Source organism: Trachemys scripta, chromosome 1 (genome assembly GCF_013100865.1).
Source record: "Trachemys scripta elegans isolate TJP31775 chromosome 1, CAS_Tse_1.0, whole genome shotgun sequence".
Taxonomy (NCBI): Eukaryota; Metazoa; Chordata; order Testudines; family Emydidae; genus Trachemys; species Trachemys scripta.
In genome coordinates, this window is record NC_048298.1 from 184,789,942 (window position 1) to 184,806,050 (window position 16,109).

At 37.6% G+C, this 16,109-nt stretch overlaps 1 protein-coding gene across 11 annotated transcripts in view; it reads right to left on the bottom strand.

The window, feature by feature from the left end:
* The window catches only part of SYNJ1 (synaptojanin 1), a 116,539-nt gene that overhangs the window by 15,504 nt on the left and 84,926 nt on the right, over positions 1 to 16,109 (bottom strand). For 6 of the 11 annotated variants that reach the window (XR_004648497.1, XM_034793796.1, XM_034793843.1 and 3 more), the window contains exons 25-29: positions 15,071 to 15,208; positions 14,404 to 14,442; positions 6,173 to 6,220; positions 4,393 to 4,431; positions 4,223 to 4,293 (exon numbers count right to left, since the gene is read on the bottom strand). Coding sequence is in view for 10 of the 11 variants with exons in the window: in XM_034793796.1 (XP_034649687.1) it covers positions 4,223 to 4,293; positions 4,393 to 4,431; positions 6,173 to 6,220; positions 14,404 to 14,442; positions 15,071 to 15,208 (335 nt within the window). In the remaining variant the exon portion in view is untranslated. The remainder of the gene's footprint in view (positions 1 to 4,222; positions 4,294 to 4,392; positions 4,432 to 6,172; positions 6,221 to 14,403; positions 14,443 to 15,070; positions 15,209 to 16,109) is intronic. The other 5 variants (XM_034793826.1, XM_034793835.1, XM_034793879.1 and 2 more) reach the window with 3 other exon arrangements.

Consider the following 16,109-nt stretch of genomic DNA (forward strand, 5'->3'; position numbering starts at 1 on the left):
AAACTGTCTCTTAAAAAAAAAAAAAAAAAAAAAGAAGCAATCACCCTTGATCTGGCCTAATACTAGATTTAGAAGACAATGTTTAATGGCCGTGGTCCAGTATACCTGGGTTAAATCCATCTAGTGACTTTTAAATGCTTTAAGCTATCAAGCATAAAAAAAAACGTATAGCTTTCTTCCTTTTGACTGCCAAGCGGCAAAACAAAAACACAAACAAAAAAAACCAACCAACCAAGGTAGTTTTAAGAAACAAGTTTTGTTAGAATAAAATCCATCCCAAGAAACATGCCCACTTTTCCTTTGGAAGTTTAGGAACTGGATATTTAGGACAATAGGATTATATTCCAAGATTTATAAAAGAAGTTGTTTTCCTTAGGAAACCTATACAGGCTCCTCTGAATCGGAATAGAATAGAAATAAAGGCTGAAGCAGTCCTTCAAACCCCTCAGTGTTCATGGAATAAGCAATAATAGGACACCGTGGTGTCTCTAATTCTGAAGGTCTTCTGGCAGAAATAACTGCTGCCAGAAAGGCTGTGTAAGGCAAGGAAAATAAGGAAATTGAGCTCTGAGATTTGAATGATTAGTGGGTTAGGGCTTTAAGAAATCCTTCACATAGGAAGGGATGAGATTTGGTTTGTTTTACTGAATTATGCTGGCAATTGCCACGATGTGGACCTTCTAGGAACTGGCTTTTAGCCCCAAATTTAATTTTTTGAAAAAAAGTGGTACAAAATGTTGATTTTGATCTGATTTATTCATCTAACAGCAATGGTTGAATTAAAGCCATTTCCTGGAATAGGAACTATTGGTGGAATCTTTGCTGGATGCCAGCCCGTTTTAACAACTTCTTTGGAGTATCCCTTTTTGGTTAGTAATGGCAACGGTCTCATGTCAGCTCCAGAAAAGGGACAGGAAAAGATTTTTCCCATGGCTCAAACTGTGTTTGTTTCCTAAGAAATGAAAACAGCCAGTTTAACACTTCTGGTATAATAATGAAGGCCAGATTGTTGAAAAATTACCTCAAAACGCTTGCACTAGTCAGGTCTGAGGCAGCAGGAAAGTTGATTCAGTAGTAGTTGTCTAGGAACAACAACTGAAGATTGAAAATAACCTCTGCTTTCTCTTGGCAGGGTCTTTGCTCTCTCACTAGCTAAGGTGGTATGAAGTGCGTCCACAATGAGGTATCTACACTTCTGGTTTTGTGGAGGATAGATGACTCAGATTCAACTTTATGGCTAGCAAGGACTTTTCCTCAATGATTTCTCCCAAACACATCTTCCTCCTGGTCAGCAGCTAGGCCATCAAGCCACGTGGATTGAGGAGATCTCAGAACTGATTATCTCCTGCCTAGGACTTGGTGATCTAACTTAAGTGCTGACTTGGTGGTAGGCTATTGAGTTCTTGTGCTGTATTGATAATGGAAGAAAACTTTGGAGCTATTTGCAGTAGAGGTAAAAATTCCCTTCAGTACCTCCTAAGAGGAGATCTATGCAGGCTAAGGTCATGTCTACATAGTAGGGTAATGCGCACTACAGGGGTGTGATCTCTAAAGAGCACTAACATATTGAACCTTAATTCGTCTATGTAAACTCTGCAGGTATGCACTAATAGTTCTCTAGAGCTCTTTAACATAGTGCTGTTTCAAACAATACTATCTAAAAATTCCCTGGTGCGCACCAGCAGAGTCTACGCGGACCAATTAATGCACAACATATGAGTGTGCTTTAGAAGTCACACTCCCACAGTGTGCATTGTCCTACTATGCAGACATGACCTAAGCAGTCTCTCAGGACTGTTAGCCTTGGCCTCTGTCTTGTCAGTCATTTTGGGAGCCTATCCAAGGAGGAGCACTGCTGAGGTGCCTTAGAGAAGGGCGACAACATTCTCTAATAGCCAGCGAAAGGCCAAAAGGAGTCAATTTAGAAATTTAAGTAAATTTTCAATTTTGCTGCCTTTTGTTTTGTTTAGATAAAATGCTATAAGTATCCAAGAAATTAAGGAGACAGAGCTTAACTCCAAAGCTAAAAAGTGATTGGTCTGGATCTGCCTCTCTCCTCATCAGTTCACTAGGAAACAGAATGTACTGGCAGACACAGATACAAAAAAAACAACAACATCTTAACCCCGTATATCTTCAAGCATTTTGTAAATGGCTCTTTTGGTGGAATTCCCTACAACTTCCTTTAGAAGACCAAAATATAGCCGAAGTGATTTTTATTTTCAAAAATATTTCCTTATATTTAGCCTAAATTCCCTTTAACAAGTTTATTCCATAGCTGCTTTCTTTCACAAATTGATGGGCACTTAATGCCTCAAACACACACAAAAATATTCCATCTAGAATATGCTACTGCAGTTTATTTTCCTCTGAAATGGCTATTGTGATTGCAGTGAGGAACAAACAGAAGGAGCAGAGATCTCCTAAGCAACAGAGCTCCCATTTTTCATGCAAATGTCCTAATAAATACAAGCCTTCCACAACCCAGTAAATACTATACAGGTTCTTCCTAGGATATTTTGCAAAGCATTGTGAGAAGCATCAGCAAAGCTTTAAACAATTATCTCCGATATTTGTAGACAGTTCTCACCTCTTAGTAGTCTTTTTAACAAAATGTATATGTTGTGGCAAGGCACCTCCTTTGCCTTGTTGGGCTCAGCATTTCCCCCCTTTGTCAGGGTTGTGGGGTTGTGGTGGAAGGACCTGGAGTAAATCAGTTCCACTAAGGAAGATTTTATTCTTCACTTGGGTATTCCCCCCTCCGCCACCCCGCCAATATTTACAAGGCCCAGGGAGTAGTACTCTTCAGCCAAACCAAAGAAACAAATTCACAACAGAACAAGGGAATACCTTTCCCTGTTCCCTCTCTGGGATGTTGCCTTGTGATGCTGGGTGCCAGTTCTTCCCCAAACAGGCAATTAGCTTGGTTGCTGGGAGGAGAGAAGCTTTCCACCCAGGAGAAGTCTTTTCTCCCTGCTGCAGGTTCTCTCTCATCTCTCCACCTCTCTCTCACCAGAAGAGGGGTTTTTAAAGGTCACAAGCAGCCCTTAATTGGACTCAGGCTTCCCTAGTTGACCTGCGGTAGCTTCTTTTCAGCTCATGGAGAAAAGGGTCTTTACCATTCTAGTATGGATTCCACCACTCTCTTAGAGCTGTGCAGTCTGACTTTGCCACAATATCCAATGCCTTTTAATTTTTTCCCATAGGCAACTCTTGGAAAAAGTATTTGCCAACTCACTGCTGGTGAATGCAACACAGCAGTCAAGTCCCTCTCACAATTAGGAGGCTTCTGGGGCAGGTGGGAAGAAAAAGAGTTTGCAAGTATTCATTTTCCCTTCTAGGAGCCAGAGATGTGGGTGGCTTCAAATTTATCTGAAACCCACTACCCAGCAGTGATATAAATAGTGGAGCCCTGAAGACCACCAGCTATGGGCTGAGATTCACCCTTGAATGTCAGTTGTTGCTCCAACAACAATTTTTCGTATCAGCCTTTGGTTAGCAAGTTTAGTCCTTTGACTAGTAGCTGTCAAGCTTGCCTACTCTTAGGTCTTTCCATAGTTGCCCTTTTCTTGACCCTCTCTCTATTTTGTGATTTCTTACTTGTAGAAAAGTACCCAAACTACTGAAAACTGTACGCAATATTTCAATTTGTTCACACTAACACTGCACAAAGAGGAACTAAAGGCTACTGTACATTCAACCGAGTCCTTCACAGTTATACAAAGATCCCAGGCAAAGTGTTAAGGTTGATTAAAATCAAGGTACAACCACCATTATACATCAATTAATTGTAGACTTTAGAATGCACATAAGCACTGATGATAAATCCTATCCTTCCAAATCATCTCATTTTAAACAAGATTATAAAACATACAAAATAACTATAAAGTGTCTGAGTCTGCTTCACACATTGAGTTATTTAAAAGTGGCCATAAAGCACAATCACTTTTATTTGATAAAGTTTTATCTATACTTTGCATGTGTAAATTACTATACAAGGTCCAAGGCAATACACAGTCAGCTCAAAATCTTTATTGGTGTATTTACAGTCTGAACACAGCATGAATATGATTTAAGATTGTGTCTCCTCACACAACTTGTAAGATATCCACTCAATTTTACATATCTCTCATCCATAACACCATTCCTAAGAAAACCTCTCAACTAACTAATACAGTGTAAAAACTTCAAAAGGAAAATTATTTAAAGTTTGAACGCCTACCGGTCTGGCTGCACTATATCCAGCAGTTCCTGTGCTTGTGAATCCGGCTGGAGGAGGAGGCTGACTACGAACTGTAACAAAGCCATTAGAGACCATTGATTTAGGACATATTGCTAAGTTGAAATTTTCTGTAATATAATTAATGCAAAACAAACATTTATCTGTATTACCTAAGTTATCTTTTCTTTGTGTTCCAGGGCTTTTTTGAACTTTGAAGCATGAAGAAAAATCAGTCACAAATGAGATTTTCATTGACAGATCAGGTGCAAACTGATATTACGCAATAATGGTATGTTATCACTAACAGAAATGGGAACAATAGGATTGCATTAGTGATGAAAAAAACCTTTGTGTGAGATCTCTTTCTGCAGATATTGCCTATGTTATTGATATTAGGGTTAAGATTGCCTCTGTTAGAGGGAAGTTGCTGTACTGTGTAGCATATTCTGCAGCAAAGGCAGCTATATGTTCAAAAAGGAGGAGTTTCAGGAAGAGGAGCCGATTCAAAAACATGGTCTCAAAGTCTGTCTGTAACTGTACATTGTTCAGTGAGTTAAAGAATTCATGTACAAATTCCTGGCTATAACTTCCTCCTGTTATTAGACACAACATTTTGACAATGAGGTCAACATCTGAATGACGATTCTGATGATCAGCCTTGAACGCAACACTCAAATTATGAAGTGCAAAATATGTAAAAAAAAAAAAAAAAAAAAAAATTTCTTTCCAACTGACACAAACACACACCTCTGAATGCCTCAGGAAGGGAGAGAGGCTCACTAGTGACAGATCTACTGCCTATTAATAATGAAGGTCCCAGTTAGAATGTCAGCTGTGGTAACTTGAAGGATGCCGAATAATGGGTGTGTCTAATCTCAAGACAGGCAGCTCTTAATTGGTTAAATTTGCTCTAATTGGCAGATAATTCTGCTCTCAATGGCTATGTCTACACTAGCACTTTTGTTGGTAAAACTTATGCAGCTCAGGGGTGTAGAAACCCCACCCCCACCCCCCAAACAACATAAGTGACACTGTGTTAGCAGCACTATGTTGGTGGGAGACATGCTACCGCCACTTGTTGGGGGTGGGTTTAATTATGTGGACAGGAAGCTCTCTCCCATCGGCACAGAGTGGCTACACAGGAGATCTGACAGCAGCACAGCTGCAGCGGTACAGCTATGCTGCTGTAAGCTCTCTAGTGTAGACATAGCCTTAGGGTATGTCTACATTAGAGCTGGAAGGTGTAATTTCCAGTTGGAGTAGACATATCCATGCTAACTCCAATTAAGCTAGCACGCTAAAGATTGAATGTAGCCATGGCGGTACAGGGGAGGGTCTAGCTGTATCGACTACGAGCCCATTCGAAACAACAGGCATTTACGCGGGGTAGCTAGCCCCTCCCACTGCAGCAATACTCTATTTTCAGTGTGCTAAAATATTTTAGTGAAAATTACTCCCTTGAAATTACACGACATTCAGTTCTTTGTTTAAAAGGGAAAGAGAAAAAAAGAACTTGCTAGAGCCCTGCTTTAGTCACAGATAAAATATTTTTTATTCCTAAATCTTCTGCCTAGAACACATACCTCTAAGCACCTATTTAAAAGATTTCACCTTAACCCACCCCTGCACACATACACATACCCTTCTGAATTATTTTAAACAATTCTGAGATTAAATCTTGAAAGTTTTCATTACCATGGTTTAATTTTTTCACTTAATCTTTCATGAATGAATTTTGACTCACAACATAAAGTTGCAAGCAACCAACAAATGCAAGTAATTAAATAGAAAACAGGCTGGAAAAATATACTGTAGAAGGATAAAAGTTTAGGAGTTACACAACAAACTGATGGACTTAAACAGCAAGCATGTCTTTAAGCAGCGAGGACACTAATGTCATTCAGATATTAATTTAAAGATTCATTTCTACCATGCAAAAATCATTGTTACCTTCTATTTCTCTCCTAGCTACCCCAGGACTGGGAGGAGCTCCAAGACCTTTTCAGAGAAAGAAGAGAAGCTGTATATTGCATAAGGAAAGCAGAAGACTGAAAAGAGGCAGAAATATATAGGACATAACATACAAAAGAGCTTTCATATTTAAGGAATTTTTAAGTGGCCTAACCATATTGCACTCTTACCACTTGCAGCAGCACAAGAAAGTCACACTAATTGGAAATAACTCAACAATTCAGTTAATATTTAGAAATATTACATGGCTTCAGTTTTACATTTTTGTTGAAGAGAATTAAAATTTCTACTATATTCACTGACTAAAAATTTTGTTAAGGCATAATTAAAGTGACTGGCAGAGCCTTGCACTCTTCCAAAATATCTTAATTATATTATACTGCTATAGTTATGTGGGAGTAATTATACCGTAATAAAGTCACTTTTACTCTGGAATAAAGTGTCCACACAGGGGGTTAGTTCTGCCCATCAATTTCTCTATGTAGATGAGCCCAATGTTTCAGCCTGGGCTGCCCTATACTAAGCAGACATGAGGAATGACTAAGTACATGTGATATTTTACCAGGTATATAGTGTTCTTTAAAACTGTATTCTTTCATTCATTTGTATGCACACCAACTGACCTTCATTGTATTAGGGGCAGCTATATCTTGCAGTAGATTCCCACAGTTCACACTAAAGTATGAGGAGAGGTGTGGCTATGCCCAAAGGCCTGAGGGACTTTTGTTTCTATTCTGAGTTATTTGGATTGTGAAAATAGTAGTCTGGTGGCACACAACACCGCACTACAAGACAGACCCAAGTGCAGGGGATGTTCCAGAGGTAATCCTTAGGATATGGATAAAGGGATGGTAACAACTGGGACCTATACAGTGATTTGTGCAGAGTAAATATTATATTATTATTACCTAGCTCTTATATAGTCCTTTTCATTACTAGATCTCAGTGGTCAAGTAGAGGCCAGGCAGAGTCAGCTAGTCTTTACTAAGACTGCCTTAAATGCAACTTTTGCCTTAGTGAAGCCACACCCTGATGATTTCTCCTCCGTACCCATATGCTGTATTCCCAGAGCATTCCATAGCATCTGGAAGGACAGAGTGCTACAAAAATTTGCCAGGAGCAGGTTGGAGACTCACTCAAAGTGGGCATTGCTAACGTTGTGGGTGGGACTTGTGTGTAACTTCATCCTGTATTTACTCGTTTTCAGAGGTTTAAGTATAGGTGCACTCAGTATTCTGAAAGGGGACAAGGCACTGCTACCAACCATAACTCTGTGTTAAGGAAGTGAATTTCCGTTATTTTTTTGAGGAAGGTGTGGTAGAGAGGAGAGCATGATTGGGGAGCAAAAGGAGGCTTCCTGGGAACATCTCACTGCCACTCAGCTACCAGTTCTGTTCTTCCTGTACCCCCTCCATGCCTTCAGCAAGGGAGTGAGGAAGGCAGTAACTGATGGGCTCTGAACACATCTACCAGTTGGAGGCAGAAAGGAGAAGCGGAAGGAAGCCCCAGACTCCATACTCTACCTCAGGGGCTAGTGTAGGAGGAAGAGATTCTGCACAATCTTCCTCACTGCAGAGATGTGAACTGATTCGTTCATCTACTTGAGTTCTCCTCCCCGCTCTCCCAATGTTTACCTCAGCTCCCAGTGTGGAATACAAGTTTTCAAAACAATCTCACTGTGCATGCGAGTTTTAGGGCAATTTGAATTAAAATCAGCTCCCTATGGGAGGTTGTATTTGAGAAACCTTTGGACTAAATAACACCAAATTTACAGCAAGTATACCCAACTCTGTTCTGGCATACCAATAGACATATGGATTTTAAAACACTGAAAATTAAAAGATCATAATGTGGGGTTCCCAATATATGGTTCCCCTGGATCAAATGACCCCAGCTTCCACCACTAATGCTACCCTTGATGTTAATAGTTAACGTTACACCAGGATTTCTATTTTAACAATAGTGAAAAAGCTCTACAAAAATTCTGTCTTTTGGGTTACAGTATCACTTTTCACTTTTATTGTAGTTTATGCACCTCTTGATTTTTTTTTTTTTTTTTAAATAGTGTGTGGAGGAAAATACCATTTGACATTTGCTTTGACGGTCTTAAAAAGAGCCTTGTGACTGAAATTCTTCTAGTGTCTCACATTTCCTTCACAGCCCTGTTTCCAAGGAACAAACCTTTAAGGAGTGAAACTGATAGGTGTAATCCATTGTTTGTGTATACTGGATGAATTATTTCTGATAGAATGTTGAAATTTGTTTTGTGTTTATTTTTCACAATAAACAAATTACTGTTTTGATTAATGACAGTATTCTGGTACCACATTAGTCAATGTCCACTTTCCACTAGTCCTTAGAAGAGGGTTTTTTTGGGTTTCTTTAAGCTTGTTTAAGTTTGTTTCCCAACATTTAAAAAATGTATTTTGTCCAGCGTGAAGATTATCTCCCCATCTTTCTCTCTTCCAGTTACCAGACTGGCTGCCCCCACAATTCCTTCATTGTATAGTTGCCCCCAGTGTGAGCCTACTGGCACAGTAGCAGTCCCAACACTCTGGTCATAACATTGGGAGCACTACTATCCTAGCACAGCAACAGCAGATACAGCCAAATTATGGAAGCGCCAGTCCCTAGTCTATAGTTAAGGCTGAGTTGAGTTTTACACTTAAATTACAGCACTTACTCTTGAGTACTGAATTAATTTTCTGAGACTTAACAAGCAAATCTGTTAATTAGAGTGAAATTTTTTTTAAAAAGTGTTCCTTTCAGAAATTTAGCACCCTATGTCAAAACTTTTTTTAAATTAATAGTCTTTTTTGCCATTTTTCTTCATTACTGAAAATTTCTTCAGTAAAGGATGCAGAATTTTGTTTTTTGTTTTAAACAGAATTCCACAAAGAATTACTTATTTTCAAAATGATTGCCATGTCCTAATGCATCCAGACAACCTTAACTCTGCCCCACAGACATACCAGAAGGGGGAAATTAAAAAAAAAAAATTGAATAGGTCTTTGAAGTCGGTTTAGCCTAATCTGGGAGTACAAACATTATGCACTGATCCTTAACTGTCTGGTTATTTCATGACATCACCACAAGGTGGAGTAAAGGTTGTGTGGGTATATAAACTGCGTATCTTCATACCTTAATGTGTTTGTATTTCTTTTAAGGTAAGCCTTAACTATACATTTCCTGGTTTTATAATATGTGTTTTTGGGATAATAACAATGTCCCTGTAACGTATTCACTCTACGTTACTGGTACATACTCTCAAACTTAACTCCATTTTAACAATAGTTTTTAAACTGACAAAGGCAACTTTTAGCCGTTTGTACAGTTAAACAGAAATATTCTCTGTACAGAACTTGGTATTGCTAAAGGAAAAATATTATACAATGGTGACAAGTCACAATCATTAACTTTCTTCATATTCTGTAAGAAATTACTTAATGTGTTTCTAAACCATAAATATGTAAGGCACTACAAAATATGCTAACTGAATCCTGAATTCCAAACAACTGAAAGCTAATTTTATTTATTAAATTATTATTATAAGGTACCCAATGACAATCATAGCTTGAATGATCAGGCAAAAGCATTATTCATTTGCAAATATCTAAAAGCTGAAGACAAAAATACCCCTTGAGTTCTAGCTTACTCCTAATACAGATGCAAGACATAATTACACTGTGGGAAAGCTTAGAGTCCCACGAGGAGTCTTCAAAGCTTACAGCGGCACAAGAAGGAGTGCCACAGACCCTGAAGATGTAAAGTGCCTGAGATAAAAGGTTAAAAAAAAAAACCAAAAACATTATTATGGGCAAAACTATCACATAAGGTGTCTATGTTTAAAATGATGTTAAGGATTCAACTTACATGCATACTAGTACATCAATTTATAATTAAAGAGGACATGAAAGCTATCCTTAACTCGCACCAGTGTATGTGTTGCATGGGTCTATGAACAGAATTTGATATTTATTGTATACCAAGTGCTGCAACATTTTTTACAGTATGTAGTACCACCTACACCATGCATTATAAATATAGATCAGATCCAAACAGCTTACGTTCTAAACAAGATGAAAGAAACAAAATGAGACACAGGATAACAGTTTAAGGAGAGGTGTCACAGGATTGGACAATGATGGAAGAAAGGAGGAATTGCTCGAAGAGATGACTTTATGAAGGATTGGAAAGAAGATCAGAGGATGCCTATTCCAAGTGTATGGAGCAGCAAGGCATAAGGCATGAAGCTGTGCATGGGAAGTAGAGAAGGGACGAGTAAGATAGAAAGAATGAGATGAATGTATGGCCAGGATGGGAAATGAAAGATAGCATGACAATTTTAATTTACTAGTTACAGAAGAATGAAATAATAATTTGCAATGCTCATTGAGTGACACACTAGTTTTTTCACAGCTTAGGCTGAAGGTAGGATAGAGAGGATTCTGTCATTGTACAGAAAAATACTTGGCAAGGGCATATGATGCAAGCAAACCATATAATAATATGCAGAAAGTGCAACATTAGCTGCTTTCTAAAATTGTAATTATTTTAACTAAAACCAAAATGGTTCATCTTAAACTACAGATTACCAAATGCTGGCAAATCTGGATTTTGACAGCTTGACTGATGCACCATAAACACACTTTCTTATACCTATCTAAACTTGAGAAATTGAGTGAAAGGGTTTGTGTTCTACAATGTTCTAACTTAAAATATACATGTAGAGATAATTGTGAATAATAGATCTGTAAACACACACACAGAAGTTAATTGTGTGCATATACAAGTTATAGCCATGTGATGAATTGCACAGCCACATGCAATTTTAATATGCCTTTAGCCACCTCCACCTGTTCAATAATCCATTTCCCCATTATTTATTCTAACATTCCAAATCCAGGAAAAGTTTCAAACAGCTGCCATTTAAAAAAAATAAAATAAATCAAACTGCCACAGAAATGCTTCCTTGTCCTCCCCACTCAAATGTATTTAAGTGCTACGTACATCTATGGCTCAATACAATGAAAATATGAGTTGTTAACTTATGTACTGTGTACAACATTTATCCTGTTTTGTAAGACTCACCAAAAGTCTGCAGTTTTATTTTTCTGGAACATGTGCCTTCTTGCAAGCAGGTACATGTTAACTAACTCTCACTCAAGAATCTCTTGTGGAAGTAACGGGAAATTTAAAAATGAGTGACACACATAGTATGTTCACGCATATATGAATACCCAGAATTACCTTCCAATTCAGTTATTTTATACCTGAAGTTCTGAAGTCAAGTTTAAGTAGCTATCTTCATAAGAACATAAGAATGGTTATAATGTGTCAGACCAATAGTCCATCTAGCCCAGTATCCGGTCTTCCAACAGTGGCCAGTGTCAGATGCTTCAGAGGGAATGAACAGAACAGAGCAATTATCAAGTGATCCATCCCTCTCGCTCGCTCAATCCCAACTTCTGGTAGTCAGAGGCTAGTGACATGCAGAGCACGGGGTTGCATCCCTGACCGTCCTGCCTATTAGGCATGATGGATCTAGCCCCCATTAACGTGTCTAATTCTTTTCTGAAACCAGTTACATTTTTGGCCTTCACAACAGCCCCTGGCAATGAGTTCCACAGGCTGAATGTGCATTGTGTGAAGAAATATTTCTTTTTGTTTGTTTTAAACCTGCTGCCTATTCATTTCATTGGGTGACCCTGGTTCTTGTGTTATGTGAAGAGGTAAATAACACTTCCTTATTTGCTTTCTCCACACCATGATTTTATAGATCTCTATCATATCCCCTCTTCGTCGTCTCTTTTCTAAATTGAACTGTTCCAGTCTTCTTAATTTCTCCTCATATGGAAGCTCATATGGATGCCTTTCTCTGTACCTTTTCCAACTCTAATATATATATTTTTTTCAAATGGGGTGACCAAAACTACACATAGTATTCAAGGTTGTGGGTGTACCATGGATTTATGTAGTGGCATTATGATATTTGCTGTTTTATTATCTCTTTCCTAATGATTCCCAACACTGTTAGCTTTTTTGACTGCCGCTGCACATTGAGCAGATGTTCTCAGAGAACTATCCAAAATGACTCCAAGATCTCTTTTTTTAGTGGTAACAGCTAATTTAGACCTCATCATTTTATATGTATAGTTGTGTTTTCCCCATGTGCATTACTTTGGATTTATCAATACTGAATTCCATCTACCATTTTGTTAGCCCAGTCATGCTGGTTAGTGAGATCCCTTTGTAATTTTTCACAGTCTGCTTTGGACCGAACTATCTTGAGTAATTTTGTATCATCTGCAAACTTTGCTACCTCATTGTTTACCCATTTTTCCAGATCATTTATAAATATATTGAACAGCACTTGTCCCAATACAGAGTACTGGGGACCCCACTATTTACCTCTCTACACTGTGAAAGTTGACCATTTATTCCTACCCTTTGCTTCCTATCTTTTAACCAGTTACAGATCCATGAGAGGACCTCCCTTTTTATCCCAGGATTGCTTACTTTGCTTAAGAGCCTTAGATGAGGGACCTTGTCAGAGACATACTTCAAGTTTCTGAATTCTAAGTCCACTTAATCATCCTTATCCACATGCTTTTTGACACCCTCAAAGAATTTTAATAGATTGGTGAGGCATGATTTCCATTTACAAAAGCCATGTTGACTCTCCCCCGCCCTTCCCGCCCCGCAACATATCGTGTTCATTTACGTGTCTGATATTTCTGTTCTTTACCACAGTTTCCACCAATTTACTTGGCACTGAAGTTAGGCTTACTGGCATGTAACTGCCAGGATTACCTCTGGAGCCTTTTTTAAAAATCGGCATTACATAAGCTATCCTCCAGTCATCTGGTACAGAGACTGATTTAAGCGACAATTAGTTAGTAGCGCTGCAATTTCATATTTTAGTTCCTTCAGAACTCTTGGATGAATACCATCTGATCCTGGTGACTTATTACTGTTTAATTTATCAATTTGTACCAAAACCTCCTCTATTGACACCTCAATCTGTGACAGTTCCCTTTTTGTTACCAAAAAAGAATGGCTCAGGTGTGGGAATCTCCCCCAATCCCTCTGCAGTGAAGACCGATGCAAAGAATTCATATAGCTTCTCCGCAAAGGCTTCGCTACCTTAAGTGCTCCTTTAGCACCTTGATCATCCAGTGGCTCCACTGATTGTTTGGCAGGCTTCTTGCATCTGATGTACTTAAAAATATTTTGTTGTTAATTTTTGTGTCTTTTGCTAGTTACTCTTCAAATTCTTTTTTGGCCTCCCTAATTATCCTTTTTTACACTTGGCTTGCAAGAGTTTATACTTACTCCCTTCTATTTTCCTCAGTAAGACCTGACTTCCAATTTTTAAAAGATTTTTTTTGTCTCTCTCTCTCTGCCTCTTTCAGTCTGTTATTTAGCCATGGTGCCTTTTTTTGGCCCTTGTACTTTTTTTCCTCCTCCTTTCCCTTTTTTAGTTTGTCTCTCTATAATGGTGTTTTTAAAAAAGTTTTCATGCAATTTGCATGCATTTCACTCTTGTGACTGTTCCTTCTAATTTCCATTTAACTTTGTTTTTTACAGTAACCTTTTTTAAATAATATAAAACTAAACAATTTTCTCTACTGATTTTTCTACCTTAAAACCACAAGAGAAGGTATTGTGGATGAACTAGTCTTAATCTGTGAAATGTTACTACCTACCTGAATGACTATCAGTTAACCACAATCATCCTTTTTACCATGCTCCTCATGGAGAAAAAACATCTGGTCTGAAGTTAAGACAGCTTTATATTTTTAAAAAGTGTGTTGCGCATACTGACTACGTTTAAATTATGAAGGTCAGGACCAATTTTAACTGACATGACTATAGCATGTAAATAACTGTTGAAAAAATATTGTCATGCTCCTTATTTACACATCGAGTAGTAGTAGCTGCTGTCCAGAACTTACTGACTCCTAAGATTAAACTGTAATTCTAGAGAGAGGATAGAGTTTAAGGGCTCAGAAAAGAAAAAGATATATTGCTTTTTAAAAAGAATTATTTTTTTAAAGTAACTGAATATATGCCACAACACATATATCAACTTCTGCCTTTGGGAAGCATCAGATTAAATATTCTCAGGATAAATATATTGTTATATTAATAGCCATAGATGTTTTGCTATTTATTAGTCATGTTTGAAAACACAATTATATTATTACCTCCAAATTCTTTTCTAGCAGGTGCAGGACTCCTACCCCCTTATAGTATATAAGAAATGTACGCAGCATTAAAGAAAAAGCATTAGTATAAAGAAGGGGAGAAAAAAGAATGAGAAAGTTACAAACATCAAGAGTCACTTTGATTAGTTGTTACATGGCTCATATATGCTCTCTCAACATCCAGTTTCTCTTAATGCTCCACTACTTATACTTCCAATTTATCTAAATATACTTTTCCCTAAAGTGATTAACTTTACTATATTAAACATATATATGCAATCTGTACTTACTCAAAAGTTAACAGGAATATCATTAACATTTGAATTAAATTAGTGAAATCAAAATATTAAGAATTAGTTTTTAAAGAAACATTAAAATGCCATAGATAATGAAAATGTTAAATACAAACATCCATTGGAAGCCGATATTCCTTACTCGAAATAATTAGCACAACTGTGTATTAAAAAGTAATCATAAAAAGTAGCTGTGATATGTAAAATCTAGCTGAAAAATTCCATTTTTTAAAATTAGTTAAACGGATCTAATATATTTTGTAAAGAAAAGGTCAGTAAGGCAACTGGCCAAATAAATAAATAAAATCACACAGACTTAACTAAAACTGTACATCAAAAGATTGCCCATTGTGTGGTATACATCACTGCATTACCTGATGGTGGGGGTGGTCTCTGTGGTGGAGCAGGCCGTGTAGGTGGTGCCACTGGGCGAGGGGGAGGAAGACGTTTAGGCTCTAAGCTCTGAGTAGACTCTTTCTGTTGTATAATTGGTTGAAAATCAACTGGAGAACCTGATCAAGAAAATCAGCACATATTTAATGACCTTGTTAAAAAAAAAAAGCGCTAAAGATTTTCTATTGAAAGTTTTTTGTAAAGGTTTCTGTCAATACCACCAACTATGGATACACACACTGTGATCGTGTTGCATTGTCATGTGGCATCGAAGTTTCTGGGAAGCAAGAATAAGAGAAATGGACTTTGGTGAGAGTGTGAATTAATTCACAGGTTGATTAGGAATGATATCTGACAAAAAGTTTGACCATTACGTGTTTTCTGGGTACCTTAAGGGTTCTTATAAATCACAGTACATCAAATACATTTCCATTCTATTTCAACCCAGGCTTTCTTTATTTGCTTATTTCCTTGGAGAAAGGGAAATTTTAAAGGCAATTTGGAGGGTATTCTGTCAGATAAGCATGATCACTGTAAAAAAGTACTTCCCATTACAGTGACACAAACAAACAGTTTAAAAATGAATTTGTGTGGCAATGTTTTTTAAAGTGCCAAAATATCATTACAGTTCCCTATTCCCATTCTTATCACTAAGATAAAGCTGTTTAAACTGAAAATCATATACACAAAGCTCCTTCTCCTACCAGTTGAAGTTAAGTCATGCAACAATCTTGCCTTGTATCATAATGGTACAAATTCACTTTTCACTGAAATGAGATGTATCTAATCCAGGGGTTCTCAACATATCTTTTGGTGGCCTCAGAGTGCTACCCCCAACTCTTGCTGGTGGCCGCTCTGAGAATTTTTCCTAACACACTTAATTAACTTTAGGAAAAACAAATAAATATGCACATATACATGTCCAGATCATTGTAATTTATTTATGTATGGTTTTTTGCAGACTCAATAATAAAAATAATGTACAGTTGTCTCTATTCTTTACTGGACGTAAAAAGAATA